Source organism: Carettochelys insculpta, chromosome 16, assembly GCF_033958435.1.
Source record: "Carettochelys insculpta isolate YL-2023 chromosome 16, ASM3395843v1, whole genome shotgun sequence".
In the NCBI taxonomy this organism is placed as follows: Eukaryota; Metazoa; Chordata; order Testudines; family Carettochelyidae; genus Carettochelys; species Carettochelys insculpta.
The window spans coordinates 18683740-18698410 of record NC_134152.1 but is presented as its reverse complement, the minus strand read 5'-3'; the positions used below and the strand labels follow the sequence as shown (position 1 = coordinate 18698410).

The window sequence follows — 14671 nt, the reverse complement described above, 5'->3', positions numbered from 1 at the left end:
GCCACATGCTGCCACTCCTTCACCAATCAGAGACTTTTACGTGTATTTTAATAAAAATGTAGTGTCCCTGTTACAAGTTTTCACCTATGAGCAGAAAGGTGGGAACCAATTGTGCTCATATAGTGAGGGATGAGTGTTTCTTCAAAAACAACAAGAAGTCCTGTGGCGCCGTATAGACTAACAGATATTTTGGAGCATAAGTTTTTGTGGGCAAGACCCACTTCGTTGGCTGCATGAGTGGGGGTTCCAGAGGTGGGTTTAAATATATGGGCTTATGAAAATGAGGGAGTTCCAGTCAAGAGGAGGGCCAGAGTTGATAAGGTCAGTTCAGTCACGGAGGATATGGCCCATCAGCAGCAGTTAAGGTGGAGTTGTGAACATCAAGAAAGGAGACATCAGGTCAGTTCAAGTCAGGGAGCTTGTGGCCCATTATCAATAGCTAATGTGGAGGTGTGAACATCAAGAGAGGAGAAACTTCTTTTGTAATTGGCCAGCCACTCCTAGTCTCTGTTCGTCCTTGGTTGATGTTGCAAAACTTCAAAAACAGACTCCAAAGAGAAACTACAGAGCTGCAATCCATTTGCAAATTTTACATCATCAACCAAGGACTGAACAGAGACTGGAGTGGCTGGCCAATTACAAAAGAAGTTTCTCTTCTCTTGATGTTCACACCTCCACATTAGCTACTGATAATGGGCCACAAGCTCCCTGACTTGAACTGACCTGATTTCTCCTCTCTTGATGTTCACAACTCCACATTAATCACTGACCTTGTCAACTCTGGCCCTTGGCAACAACTGGGACTCCCTCCTTTTCATAAGACCATATATTTAAACCCTCCTCTGGAACGCCCCCACTCATGCATCTGACGAAGCGGGTCTTTGTCCATGAAAGCTTATGCTCCAAAATATCTGTTAGTCCATAAGGTGCCACAGAACTTGTTGTTTTTTAAAGATTCATCCCCAAGTGACTTAGAAGCACATGTCCCATTGATTTTTCAGAATCCTACTTACTGAGCAAGAGATATAATGCACCAGAACAGTACAAGTACTGCCACATAGCAGCAGATGTAATTACTACACTACGAATCTCTCATCACTGTGTACTGTGGACAATATCAATTGAACATATAATGAATGTAACGTCCTTCAATCATTGTCAATGAACTGCTAAGACAGCTCAGGTACAGCTAACAATCTTGTGCCTTGGATGTGAAAATAAAAGTATATGATGCATGAAATGGAAGCAGCTGAGTATACTTTATTAGATGTGGTGCTTGTTTCAAAGAGTGAGATATCAAATCCCATCATTATCAAGACTCTATCAGGGCAATCCTAACACAGACAAACCACACAGTTTGAATTATATGGCAGTTTTTGCTGTAGAATGGGCCTGTTAAAGTAATGGTTAGAGAAGAACAACACAAACTGGAGAGGAAAGCTAAAATAGTCAATTTTTTCTTCTAACTCAGCCTCTCATCAAGGGTGGGAGAAAGGCTGGAGATGTTACATAAGCAATCCACTAGTGGGAAAGATTAAAGTCAGGGAAAGAACGCTCTGCCTAAAATGCCTGTGGCGCCATTATTAAGACAAGCGTAGTTGGGGGAAAAAGCTGGTCTACAGATAAAAGCAAAGGAGTTCAGGAATGAGAATCCTCGAATACATGCTCACTGTACAGCCATGCACAATCACTTTTGCCTCATTGTCCCCAGTCAACTTTTCTCTCAGAAAAAGGCATTGGAAGGGCTAAATAAAGCTGCCATCTCCCCACGGCGAAGAGTCTCAGGCACTGTTGAACACTGTAACTGTGCTGCGTATAAAGGTTTTGGAAATTCATGAGTTGGAAACCATGCATGTTCTAGCCCTGCTCAATGTATACTTGTTTCTCTGCTCGGCTCCTTGGGTGCAGGATCTTTGGGGTCGCTGACCAAATCCTTCTCTCCGTCCCCCATGCATTGGAGTGGGCTTCCAGAGCTGCAGAGACTACTCTCTTCCTGAGGCTGGGAAGTAGGCCTGGGGCAGATTCTCTAGGAGAGGATTACTTCTCTCTGCCCTCTCAAAGATCACCAATCCCCAGCCCAGTTACTCTGGGTGGGTGCTAAGAAGAGGATTTCTCCCTTAACATTCAGTAAAGGCTTTGAGCAGCTCACATGAAAAATACTGCATAAATAAACGTAAAATATTACTATATGGATGTTCCAATGTAATTAGGGCTCCATCACTGTTCCAACTGTCACATTTGTCATTCTAGCTTCATGATATTTCCACACACACCACACTGTAGGTAAATCCAATATTTTTCTTAGACGCCGGCAGGATCACTGAGAGGTACAGAGAGGCCTGGGCCACTTCCAGCTTTTAAGACCCCTAGTCATAATCAAAATTAAAAAAAAAGACACTTGAAAAAATAAGGCACCAAAGCAAGTGAGACATAATTTGAATATTTTTATTTAACAAGTGCTTTTATAGCCTTTTCAGTGTAAACGCACTAATTACTGAGGGAGGCCATAAAACAGAGTTATAAAACTTATCAAATGCCAAAAAATTAACAAGTGTCTAAATTTGAGCCCCCCTTGAGCTTGAGGCCAAGGCCAAAAAGCCCTCCTGATCCATCCGCCTCTTACATTTTAAAAAACACTTTCTACAATGGAACCTTCTCATATTGAACAACTACATGCTAAGTAGAGGTTCATCAGCACCACAAGTGAAATGTATACATTACAATGGGAGGCCAGTTTGGATTTTCATTCTGTTTCCCTAGAACAGTGTTTTTAGTAGATGAGATGAAATACACTAAAAAAAAAGACTCCACTGTATTCAGTACAGCCTCTCATACTGTCCTCTTACACAATATGGGGCCATTTTCATGATGGAAAAGTGCAATGAGCTTTTCTCTCTTGGCTACTGGGGGTAGTTAAATATTCGAACAATTTATGAAGAGTCACGGCGGATTCTCCATCACAGGCAATTTTTATATCAAGATTGAATGTTTTTCTAAAGGATATTCTTTAGAACAATGCTTCTCAATCTATTTTCAATTTGCAGAGTCCAACAATTTTCAAATGGAGGTGTGGGCCCTTTGGAAACTATTTTTTCTATATATAATAGAATTCTGTTCAGTCAGTTTTCAGTCTTGGTCTCTTAAGGACCCATTAGACATGGGCTACAAGATGAAAACTCTTACTATGGGAATTATTTTTGGGAAGTTCTATGAACTGTGTTATACAGGAGCTCAGACTAAATGATTACAATGATCCTGTTTAGCCTTGGAATATCTATGGAAAATCTGAAAGAATTTGACCTAAAGCTGCTGCTAGTCCATCAATTCATATATCTGCCTGCAAGGAGCTTACAAAGACTCATTCATTGAGCCACTTTTGCTTCACCCTAGAAAGACATCTAAAGCCCCAAAGGGTTTCATCTCCTGTTTTAACCTGTAACATGCATAGCTTTTTCTCTTCTGTATTCCTTTCCCATAATCATCTGACACATCTCTTTAATATTATGTACAAAAATAATTTACAGTATTAACAAATGTTAACCTGTAATAAAATAAGACAATAAAATTAAAATAATAAAAATAAAAATAAAATAATCTGTAATAAAACAACTAAACTTACAGGATCATAACTCCTTCCCCCCCAAGTGCAGCTGAAGATGAGAAAAGATGGTTTTAAATTTCCTTTCTTCTTCTCTAAGAATGGGGACAGGTGGAGTCAGTCCCCAGTGTAGTTAGAAAAGCCTCAGGACTGTTCCTGTCTCTGTGCCACCTGAAGATACATCTGCAACTGGGGAATCCCCAACTCACTGATTAAGCTGCCTTTCTTCTTGGTTTGTAGAGCCAAAACTGAAAATCAAGCAGGACAGGAGACCACTGTATTCCAGAAATCCATTTGTAATGTTTTACCTCTAAATAATAAGTCTAGCCTTTCTGTTTTCTTCAACAGCAGCTACATGATTTATATTTTAAGAAAGAAATGGCAATTTGCATACGAAGAAGGATGGATAAGCAGTGTTAATAAACTGCCAAGCATTCCACGTTATTTCACTGTATTCTCTTTTCCTGTTTGAATTCCACACACATTTTAACACAAGTAGCACTCACTGATGTTGTGATCAATGTATAGTGTATCTAAAAACTAACACGTGAAATTTTGACGGATGCTAATCTCCACATGCTGTTTTACAGGGCTGGGGAGTCCAATATATTTCCTTTGCTGCTCTGTCTGCCAGGCACCACTGATACCACACTGGCAGTTCCCACCAGCAGCCCAGCAGGGTCCCAGGCTTCCATACCCTAACAGACCGCTCAGAGCAACTGGCTGTGGGAACATGTGCATCTGTGAACAGCTGTGAGTGCAAATGGGGAAAGCAGTCCTTTGACTGCTGCCTGTTCTTCAAAGTCAGCTTCCATTGGCCAGAAACCAGCCAATGGGAGATGCAAAATTATGCTGGGGGGGGCAGCATATGAAGCATTCTCCCCTTCACCCCAGCTCACAGCTGTTCACACACAAACAGTATCCTGCAGCCAGCTTTCCTGACAGGTATGCAGGGGGCAGTTCAGGCAGGGAACCTGACTGAGGATCCTGCTGTACCCATGGGCTGGATCTAGTGGCTTAGTGGGCCACAGGTGGCCTGCAGGGCATATTTTGGCTGGCTCTGCTATACATACCTAGGCTTTGTCTTCACTGGCAGATGTAAAGCACTGCTCACAGACTGCAGCAGTGAAACTGGTGTTGTGTGTTCACACTATTAGCTGCCCATGCAGTAGTATGACCACACTTGTGGCATGTGAAGCAGCATTTAGAGCAGTGCATTCTGGGCACCTACCCACAAAGCACCTCTTCCTACTCTGCCACTGAGGTTTGTGGGAAGGCAAAGGGAGGTGGTCATGGGGCATCCTGAGTCCTGTCCCAATGTCCCATGATGCATTGCTTCACATGCCATCCACTGTCTGCATTTGGCAGCATCTTTCAATTACTTTTTTGCTGCATACTCTGCCTCCTCATTCTGCAGGAATGGATCACAAACTGTTGAAGAAAATGCTGATTGGTCTCACTAACATGTCATGAATGGCAGTCAAATTATTCCTTAAGATGCAAAATTATGATAAGGAGTCATACACTGAGCTTGCCATGTGTCATACATATGACATAAAATATCTTGTGGCATTCAGAGGTGCCGGGCACAGTCAGCTTGGGAAACAAGCACTGAGTGGTGGGATCACATCATTCAAGTCTTGGATGGCTGCAGAACTTTTGAATGAGGAAAGTCATTTTCTTAGGACTGTGTGATGAGCTCGCCCCCAACCTGTGGCACAAGAACAAGAGAATGAGAGCAGCCCTGTGGGTGGAAAAGGGAGTGGTACTGTGGAAGGTGTCTACAGCTCCTGATGAGCTATCAATCAGTTTTGAATGGGAAAGTCGACTATTGGACTCATGTTGATTGAAGTGTGCAGCACCCTCAGCCACATCCTGCTCTAAAAGACCATGATACTGGGTAACATAAGTGAAACTGTGGATAGCTTTGCACAGAAGGAGTTCCCCAACTGTGGAGGGTTAACAGATGGCATTCATAGTCCAATTCTGACACCAGATCATCTAGCCTCTGAGCACATTCATTGGAAGGACCATTTCTCCATGGTTCTCCAAGCGCCTGTGGATTATCCATAGGGTTTTCACCAACGTCAATCCAGGGTAGTCCAGAAAGGTGCAGGGCCCACATATCTTTTGGAACACTGAACTATTCAGGAATACCCCATTTTGAAATAGGTATTTTTGAATGGCTATTCCAGAATACCTTATTTCAAAATAGGGCTGCTATGCAGACATAGCCTTATTGTCTCTGCAGTGGCGTTTTCCCAGGTTCCTTTCTCCCATGTGAGTGCAGTCATTACTATACATTGAAGGCACACACAGAAATAAAAATAAAAACATTGCCTGTAATAGAATTATCCCAAAAAGCATTAATTTGAGCACACTATTTCTAATTTGGTTTTGAATGTTATGTATTACAGCTATAATAAATTTCATACATTATGACGCTCACTAAAAAGAAGTACAAACACTGAAATATAATTTTGCTTTTATAAGTACTCCGCAGAATAAATAAACCCATCTTTTCATTGCCTCGTTATCTTGAGGATATTAAATAAACACAGAGCAATAACAATTCAATAGCTACACCAGCCTTGAAAATTCCATTCATTCACTCCCTTGGGCAACTATGCTAAACAGACAAGTACATAAAAATCGTTAATTTTTCATTGTCACCAATTATTGCAGAGGGTGAAACAAAGATTTTATGTTTAGGCTGGTAAAGTTTGCAAGGCTAAGTTATTGTCTTTGCACAGTTTCACTGCAGGCTAAGACAAGAGTTTAAAAAATGTCATCAGTTCCTATTAATAAAGTACAGTTTTTGCAGAATAAATATTGATGCAACACCCTAGACTGCAATTCAGAGAAAACTCCAGTGAACGCAAAAGGAATCTTGCTCTCATAACAACTGGCAAGTGTAAACACTAATGAGTTAAATGTTCTGTCTCTCTTTTCTAGCAATTAGAAGTTGTTTAAAAATTAAACAAAGATTAATATTTCTGGCTGTCGGGCTACCATGTTGTGAAAATGCTCTCACTGCCCTGTAATAATCAAGTGGCTAAAGTCCCCAGAAGAGATCAGCTGGCAGTATGAAAACAATTAAAAACCAATATACAATGGGCCTCTTTTCAGTGTAAACAAACAGGTGAAAAACCAAACTACTGTACTGTATATTTAACCATCAAAGAGTATTGGGATGAAGATTAATTTTAAAACAAAGCAACAAGCTGATGGTGAAATTCACTGTCTTTTATAAGCTCAGTTTAGCCATTTTAAATAAATATTCCATTAAACAATTTTCTCATTTTTCTGACGGTTTTCCATCTGCATTGAGCTTCTCTCTTTGGAACCACATAAAAGCTGACTTTGCTGTACCATCACCACTCTGTTGTGAAAAGCAAATGAAGATAGCCCAGAGAAAACCACAGAGGCCAGTGTAAGCTGTTCTCAGGTAAACAGGCACCAGAACGAAATTTGAAAGCTGTGTTGGAAAGAGAGAGAGAGTTCACTTATTACTCCAAATGTAGTTAGGACCTGATCCTACATTTCTTACACACCCAAAAATTCAACTGACTTCAATGGGAGCACTGGGTGGCCAAAATGTAGGATAGGACTGTATGGCAAATAAAGGGTTATGGGTTTAGCACTGACAGTAACATGAAACTCACCTGTACAAAAGGCCAGTACATCAGCCCAGTCTGAAATGAAAGTGATAGGTTAATTAAGCACTATTACATATTTCAGTTATGGAGATTTATTTCAAGTAATCCTTTTTACTGACCCTAACCCTAACCCTAACAAGGACTAGGAAATACCCCCAACAAATTTAATAATTTCAAATTAGATGGTTCAGATAAAAGGTGGTACTATTAAAACTGAAAATAACCCCATCAGCTGCATCACTGAGAATGTCTAAACAATTATTCTGCCTCAGTTCATATAGAAAAATCTGATCACAGTGTGAACTTCAGAATCACTTGATGCCTGACATGTAAACCCATATAACAAACGTGTGAACAAATGTTTAAATTAGTGAATGTTTGTTTCAACTATGGATGAAAAATACCACTGAACTTTACATTGATATCACATTTGCAGCATTCCTTTTACTTGCTTATATACTGTTAACGCTTGTTTTAGAACTGAACTGATTAATTTAGTCAGAGTAAGCAAGATCAGTAGGACACTGTTAAACTAAATATTCTTACAAATGCATAGTTGTCACTGGTTAAAAGAACATCCTCCATAGTGACAAAAATGCTTCTGTATCCTCATAGTGCAATAATTTCATGATGAGAGGTGAAATGCAGACTATGTTGCAATGTTTATACTATTTTTTTCTAACGATACGTTTTTCTTTCAAGGCCTGGAAAATCTTTAAAGTCCCTGATTTGTGTTGTTTTAGGATTTGTGATAGGCTTTAACATACAGCTAGCTGCTACCACCACCTATCCACTGTTTTCACTCATGTGGAAAAATGAGTGAAAATTGGACATCAGTAGTCTTAAAATGTTCTTAAAAGAAGGTGAAACTGTCAGTAACAAGTGCAGGGTGAAAACTAAAAAGATGTCCTTGTGGCTAATATTATTAACAGGTGGTCAAGTGAATGGTGCCAACTGTATTATTAACTAAACACCAGTGGGTGGTTCTTTCTCAGGATAAATGGTTTTATAGCCCTTGAGCACAATTATCTCTTTTACGTTGTGATATTGTCAGTGACACAGATTCAGGTGCTTTTGTAAACACATATGCTGCACAATTTAAGGATGGACTCAGTTTCCACAACCAGAGATGTTAGCAATACCAAATGAAGTGAGAGGAAGCAAAAAGTAAAATAAACCATGTTGGAGGCTATCATCCTATTTTGATCAACTGTAGAATACTGTAGAATTCAGTAACATTAATTGCTTTACTTAACAGTGAGGTGAATCAACCCTTTGCCTCACCTTATATGTATTCCAGAATTTCTTCTTACAGTCAGAGAAAATGTTTTCTTTCCTCTGAAGTATACTCATGCCTGCTAGCAAGAATTTAGCACAATCAGAACACTTGCAAAAAGGGCAACATTTATATATTGTATCAGACCTTTCACATTCTGTCACAATGTTAAAAGTCACTTGGAAAGCAAAGATAGAGTCATAGGCTGTGTCTACACTTGCTTTCCTCTTTTGAAAGAGGCATGCAAATTAAGGAAATAAAAATGCAAATGAATGACAGATTTACATACCTGGTACCTCATTTGCATATTATTCTTTTGAAAGAACAAAAGCAGTGTAGATGGGGCTCATCTGAAAGTAAACCCCATCTTCAAAAGAACCCTTCTTCCTTTTTTTATTTTTTTAAGGAATAAGTGTTCTTTTGAAAATGGGGTTTACTTTCAAAAGAACCATGTCTACACTGCTTTTCTTCTTTCGAAAGAAGCTCTTTCGAAAGAATGTGCAAATAAGGCACCAGATATGTAAATCTGCACCTCATTTGCATTTTTGATTTCCCTCATTTGCTTGCCTCTTTTGAAAGAGGAATGCTAGTGTAGACACAGCCACAGTAAAGGGGAGCAAACGTTCTGCATGACTGCTTTATACTTCTTAACTCATCTCTCTTAATCTTCAGTGGTAACACTAAAGATGTGATCCAAACTGTCTACTGTGCTGCACCTACCGTGACAAAAACAGAATTGATAAGTCATCCATGATAGCAGCAGCAGCAACTACAGTGCAGACAGAGCTCAGCATCTGGCTGAGGATTAGATGACTAAGTGGTCAAAATGTAATTTTTTAACATTATAGGCAACATCTATGATAAAGTCCACAGTCCAAATCTGAAAAGTAGAGTAGTTCTAAAATGTATTTGTTTAATATACCGTGGACAGCAATTTGAAATTTATACACACACTAGCTGATCTACTGCCTGTTATGGTACTGGGAACACACACACAGGAGTTAGATCATGACAGAAAAGGAGCCTGATCCAGACGAGAACTGGGCACCTGCAACAATGATTGAAAGTTAAATGGTAGACAAATTCAAACTGGAAATAAGAGGCAAATATTGACCACTAAAGAGAATCTATTCCGGCAACAAATTCCCATGAATGGAATTTAGGAGCCTTGGATGTCTTCCTAAAAGATGCGCTCTAACCAAATTAAAAATTATGGTCTGCATTATGCAGGGGTTAAATTATCATAGAATCCTAGGGCTGGAAGAGATCTCAGGAAGTCACTGAGTCCAGCCCCCTGCCCAAAGCAGGACTAATCCTAGCTAAAATTATACCAGCCAGGACTTTGTCAAGCCGGGGTTTAATAGTATCTAGGGATGAAGATTCCACTACCTTTCAAGGTAATGTGTTCAACTTCACCACCCACTTAGTGAAACAGTATTCCTAATATCCAACCTAGACCCTCCCTGCAACTTGAGCACATTGCTCTTTGTTTTGCCATCCGTCACTACTGTGAACAGCCTCTCTCCATCCTCTCCGGCACATGCCCCGTCCCCTTCAGGAAGTTGAAGGCTGCTATCAAATCACTCCTCACTTTTCTCTTCTGCAGACTAAATAAACCCAAATCCCTCAGCCTCTCCTCATAGGTCATGTTAAATATATGATTATACAATAGAAACTCAGTTACAGAGACTTTAGGAATAGAAGTTGACTTTAACTCAGAAATCCTTCATAGCTCTGCAGAAGAGTTTATGGAGTTCATCCACATAGGGTGCTAGAGATAGGGCTGAAGGATGAGGTGTGGGGGATGGTGGTGGAGCAGGGCCAGTGTTTCCTTTAAGCTGTGCATTTGTGCAGCTGCTCAATGAGTGATTCAAATGCTGCCCAGCTGATTAACAGAGTACCCACAGCTAGGTTGTTTGTACTGGTGATGCACATTCGCACATGCTTTGGTGCATGTAAAAATGTACTGCAGACATGGATGGAAAAAATCCACACATGGATGGAGAAGATAAGAGGGAACATTGGTCAGGGTTCCAGGATTGTGCCCTACGGGAGCAAGGTGGCCCAGTGCTTCAGCCCTGGGGGAGTCCTAGGCTGAGGGCTTCAGCCCCATAGCTCCATTCCCAGGCTCAGCCTTCTGAGAGGCACTGGGGCTCAGGTCTCCTAACAGTTCCATTTCCTGCTTTGCCAGGGAGAGGAGAGGTACAGGGGAGGAGATGCTTTAGCTATGGAGGGAACTCTAGGGCTCCCCTCATAGCCAAACCCTGAGATGTGGGGCTATGCAGGGCGCAAAGCCTCAGAGTGTTGCAGCACCCCTACTTTCTGCATTAATGGAGACTCGCTGGCACTTTGCATTGACCTCCCGTGGTTCAGAAACTTCTCTACTTCAACACGGCTCAGGTTCCAAGGGTGCCAGAACTAGAGAGGCTCAACCTGTATAACACGTCTATTATTACGGTCATGTCTACATGAGCCCCAAACTTCGAAATGGCCACGCAAATGGCCATTTCGAAGTTTACTAATGAAGCGCTGAAATGCATATTCAGCGCTTCATTAGCATGTGGGCGGCCGCAGCACTTCGAAATTGACGCGTCTCGCCGCCGCACGGCTCGTCCCGACAGGGCTCCTTTTCGAAAGGACCCTGCCTACTTCGAAGTCCCCTTATTCCATGGAACCTGAGCCATGTTGAACTAGAGAAGTTTCCATGGGGAATAAGGGGACTTCGAAGTAGGCGGGGTCCTTTCGAAAAGGAGCCGCGCGGTGGCGAGACGCGTCAATTTCGAAGTGCCGCGGCCGCCCGCATGCTAATGAAGCGCTGAACGTGCATTTCAGCGCTTCATTAGTAAACTTCAAAATGGCCATTTGCGTGGCCATTTCGAAGTTCGGGGCTCGTGTAGATGTAGCCTACCTGTACAGTAAAACCTCAGTTTACGGATCCCAATTTAGCAGACTCTGGAAACAATGGATGTCCCCTGTTGTTCCTGAAGTCCGCTAAATAGGGATCAGTAAAATCTTAACAGTCCCTCCTGCCCCACTCCCACCCAAACATTAAGGGACTTACCCGCTGCAGCCCGGAGGAGCCTCTGCTGCCGCCACCTCCTTTGCCAGAGCCACCAGATGCTCCTGAGGTGGCTCCTCCGGGCTGTGCGGTAGCCCCTGCGGTGGCCTGCGGTGAGGCAGCTCCAGTGGCAGGCAGCCAGGCAGCTCCTCCTGTGAGGGGCCAGACGGTTCCAGCCAGTGGGCTCTGGCGGCTCGTCTACCACAGCCAGTGAGTGGCAGAGGTTTGGGTTTTTTTTTTTTTTGGAGAGGTGGCTTTGAGGAGTGTTTTGAGTGGACTTTTTGAGGGGGTGTTTTGGGGAGGTTGTTTTTTGGGGGGAAGTTGGGATGGGACTGGGGGAGCCTGTGGGGAGGGGGGTAAACGCTCACATTTAACAGACTATTAGAAAGAACAGACAGCCCTTCACCCCATTAGTCCGTTAAATAGCGGGTTTACGGTATATCTACCCGATGACAACCTATAGCTGTGCTATTACAGCACAATACCCAGAGATTTCAATCCTATTCACAGAGTTTATTTGATCCTACTAAGCAGGTCATTTTTGCGCATCTGTGTTCACCATGGCGACTAGGCGGTTTGCACCGGATAATGGGCAAAACGTGTGACACCCCTGGGGTTCCAATCCATCACCCTCAGCACCGGGATCCCTGGTGCGTTAGCTCTGGGCTTCCTCTCTCAAGCACCCCCTGAAGGATCCCTTTGTCTGATCACCAAACGAGAAGCTCATGACACTGACAAGGCGAGCAGGATGATGAGGAGCGCCCGGGGGGTGGAGAAGGGGAGAGGGCCTGAGGGTCTGGGGGATGGGAGGTGTGGGGGGCAGGACGGTGCTGGGGATTGGACAATGAGGGGGCGCGGAGGGAGGAGGCTGGGAGAGGGCTGGAGCTGGGAGCGGTTGCGGGGGGGCTCAGGCCAGCCCCCGGCCGCACTCACCCGTGTAGAAGGCCAGGATGGCGATAGGCGCCCCCACCAGCTGGTCGCACAGCACCTTGGCCAGCACCGCGCCGGGCGCCCGGCCGGGCAGCGCCCGCTCCAGCCCCCGCAGCCACACGTAGTTGAAGTTCCCGTGGAAGCTGAGCGCCACCAGCCCCATGTGGCGGGTCTGCGCCCAGTCGGGCTCCTGCCCCGGCCGGCGCCGCAGCAGCTGCTGAGCCGCGTCCCCGGCCGAGAAGAGGCCGCCGTAGAGCAGCACGTTGCAGAGCCAGGGGAAGCGGCGCACCCCGCGCCGGAGCAGCGGCCCGGCCATGGGCTCCCCGCGCCGGCCGCAGCCGCAGCCGCCCGGCCCCGAACCTCCCGGAACTGCCCCGCCTTCCCGCGCAGCGCAGCGCAGCGCAGCGCCGCGCCCCGGGCAGTGGCTGCCGCTGTGCACGCGGCAGGAGGCGCTGCCGCCACTCGCCCCTGTGCTTGCGAGAGCCCCTCCCCGCAGCGCTGCTCCTCGATGAGCCCTGCCCGCTTCAAGCCCCGGGGCAGGAATTTCGGGGGGGGAGGGGTAAATGTGGAGCCCCTCGCAGCAGGCCCCGCCCTTCCCCCCGGCCCTCCAGCGGGCCCTGCCCCGCTCCGTCGGCATCCCTGCTGGCAGCAGCCACCCCCATGCGCACAGGGGCCCCTGCTGTCCCCCCCGCACCCCCTCCTACCTGCCTGGTGTGCCAGACCCGGGCTGCCGCACACCCGAGGCTCTCCTCGCTGCCCCCCAGGCCTGCAGGTGGGTGCAGGGCAGGGGAGCAGCGTTCCCTGTCTAAGACTTTCCATCCTTGGATCAAATTTTCTTGTGGGTGGAGTTAAAATGTCTTATGTGCAACACGGAGGCGGTGCGTGGATGTGCAGCAGCCCCGTGAACAGAAAACCTACATCTAAATATAAACAGCCCAGAGGTGTGGAAGGAAATATGTTAAGGGATAATTAACAAGGAGCAATGCTTACAATGGTTATCTACTATGAAATCAAATTAAAAAATGAACACAGCTCTTTCAGTACCTGTATTATCATCCTCTCTAATAGCTCAAGCTAGTGAACACACCTAAATGAATAATCTCCACACACAGCTCAGGTTTAAGATGCTAAAGAAGTCTATGAATCACTTCACAAAAAATCCCAAAATTGTGGGATCCAGCATGAGAGGCTCAGGGCAGTGGCCTGCAGATGTAGGGGTGCAGCAGTTGGGGTATATGAGGTGCTGAAGGTATGGGACTGGAGTGTATGGGGCTGCAGAAGTTAGGGGAGGGTGCTGGGGATGTGGAGCTGCAGGAATCAGAGCTGAGGTGCATGAAGGGCTCTAGGGTGGGGGTGCAGAAGTTAGGGTATGGGGATATCAGAGGTTCAGGAGTAAGGGTTGGGCATGTCAAGGTCCTTCCCTCCCTCCCCTGTGCCACAGCAGGGAGGGAGGTGGGCTCCCTGACAGCTCGTTTGGGCCAGGAAGCAGCATTTCAGCTGCCCCCCAGCATGAATGAGGCCAGCATTTCCATCATGGTGACTCTGCAGAGAGTCACTGCGGGGTGGGGTGGGGGGTGTAAAAGAATTGACAAACCCTGTGCTAGTGGGACTCAGGCGGCATTGCTGCTTGACTCTTAGCTGGCATGGGGTTCTCAATTTGCACTCCTCCCACCCCCCGTGCCTCCCCCACCCCACCTGCGGTAGCTCTACAAAGAGCTGCAATGAGGGAAAACTGACAAAATGTCAGGGCACATTTGGACAGTTCTCATGGCACACCAGTGCATTGTGGCACAATGGTTGAAAACCACTGGGAAACAGAGAGAGAGAAACACAGAGAGAGACAAATAATACTGTCATGCATAATCTTACACTGGCTTTAATTCTGTTTTGGGGAAATTAATAGTCCAGACTCAACAGTCAATATACAAACATTGCAGTAAATGGCTAATCTTGAAGAGTATCAGGCCAGTTATGTTAATTGTACTGTGACCCTTTAGTAATCCACTGAATTTGAAAATGAAGTTGTTTTGGCCTACAGTAGTTTCAGGGACCAGTGAAGCGCACAGATGTAGAAAGTACTGAGAAATTTGATAGGACAACCCAGGCTTTTATTTAAAGGCTAATGACAAAATATTATTTTACAAAATACA

General features: G+C 44.8%; 1 protein-coding gene across 4 annotated transcripts; it reads right to left on the bottom strand.

Moving 5' to 3' along the window:
* Nucleotides 1-1217: 1217 nt before the first annotated feature.
* On the bottom strand, nt 1218-12863 carry MPV17L (MPV17 mitochondrial inner membrane protein like). 4 transcript variants are annotated; one of them, XR_012647762.1, is made up of 5 exons: nt 12525-12863; nt 8542-8615; nt 7264-7293; nt 5146-7076; nt 1218-3846 (listed from the first exon to the last, which is right to left on the bottom strand). XR_012647762.1 is itself a non-coding variant. In XM_075010883.1 (4 exons), exons 1-4 carry the CDS (start codon nt 12835-12837, stop codon nt 6897-6899), a joined length of 597 nt encoding a protein of 198 aa, XP_074866984.1. In that variant the 5' UTR covers nt 12838-12863; the 3' UTR covers nt 1218-6896. The 4 variants fall into 4 exon arrangements, 3 of the variants coding, with proteins under 3 accessions (XP_074866984.1, XP_074866985.1, XP_074866986.1); XM_075010883.1 differs by having other exon boundaries at nt 1218-7076; XM_075010884.1 differs by having other exon boundaries at nt 1218-7076; nt 8542-8612.
* Between the last annotated feature and the right edge of the window lie 1808 nt (nt 12864-14671).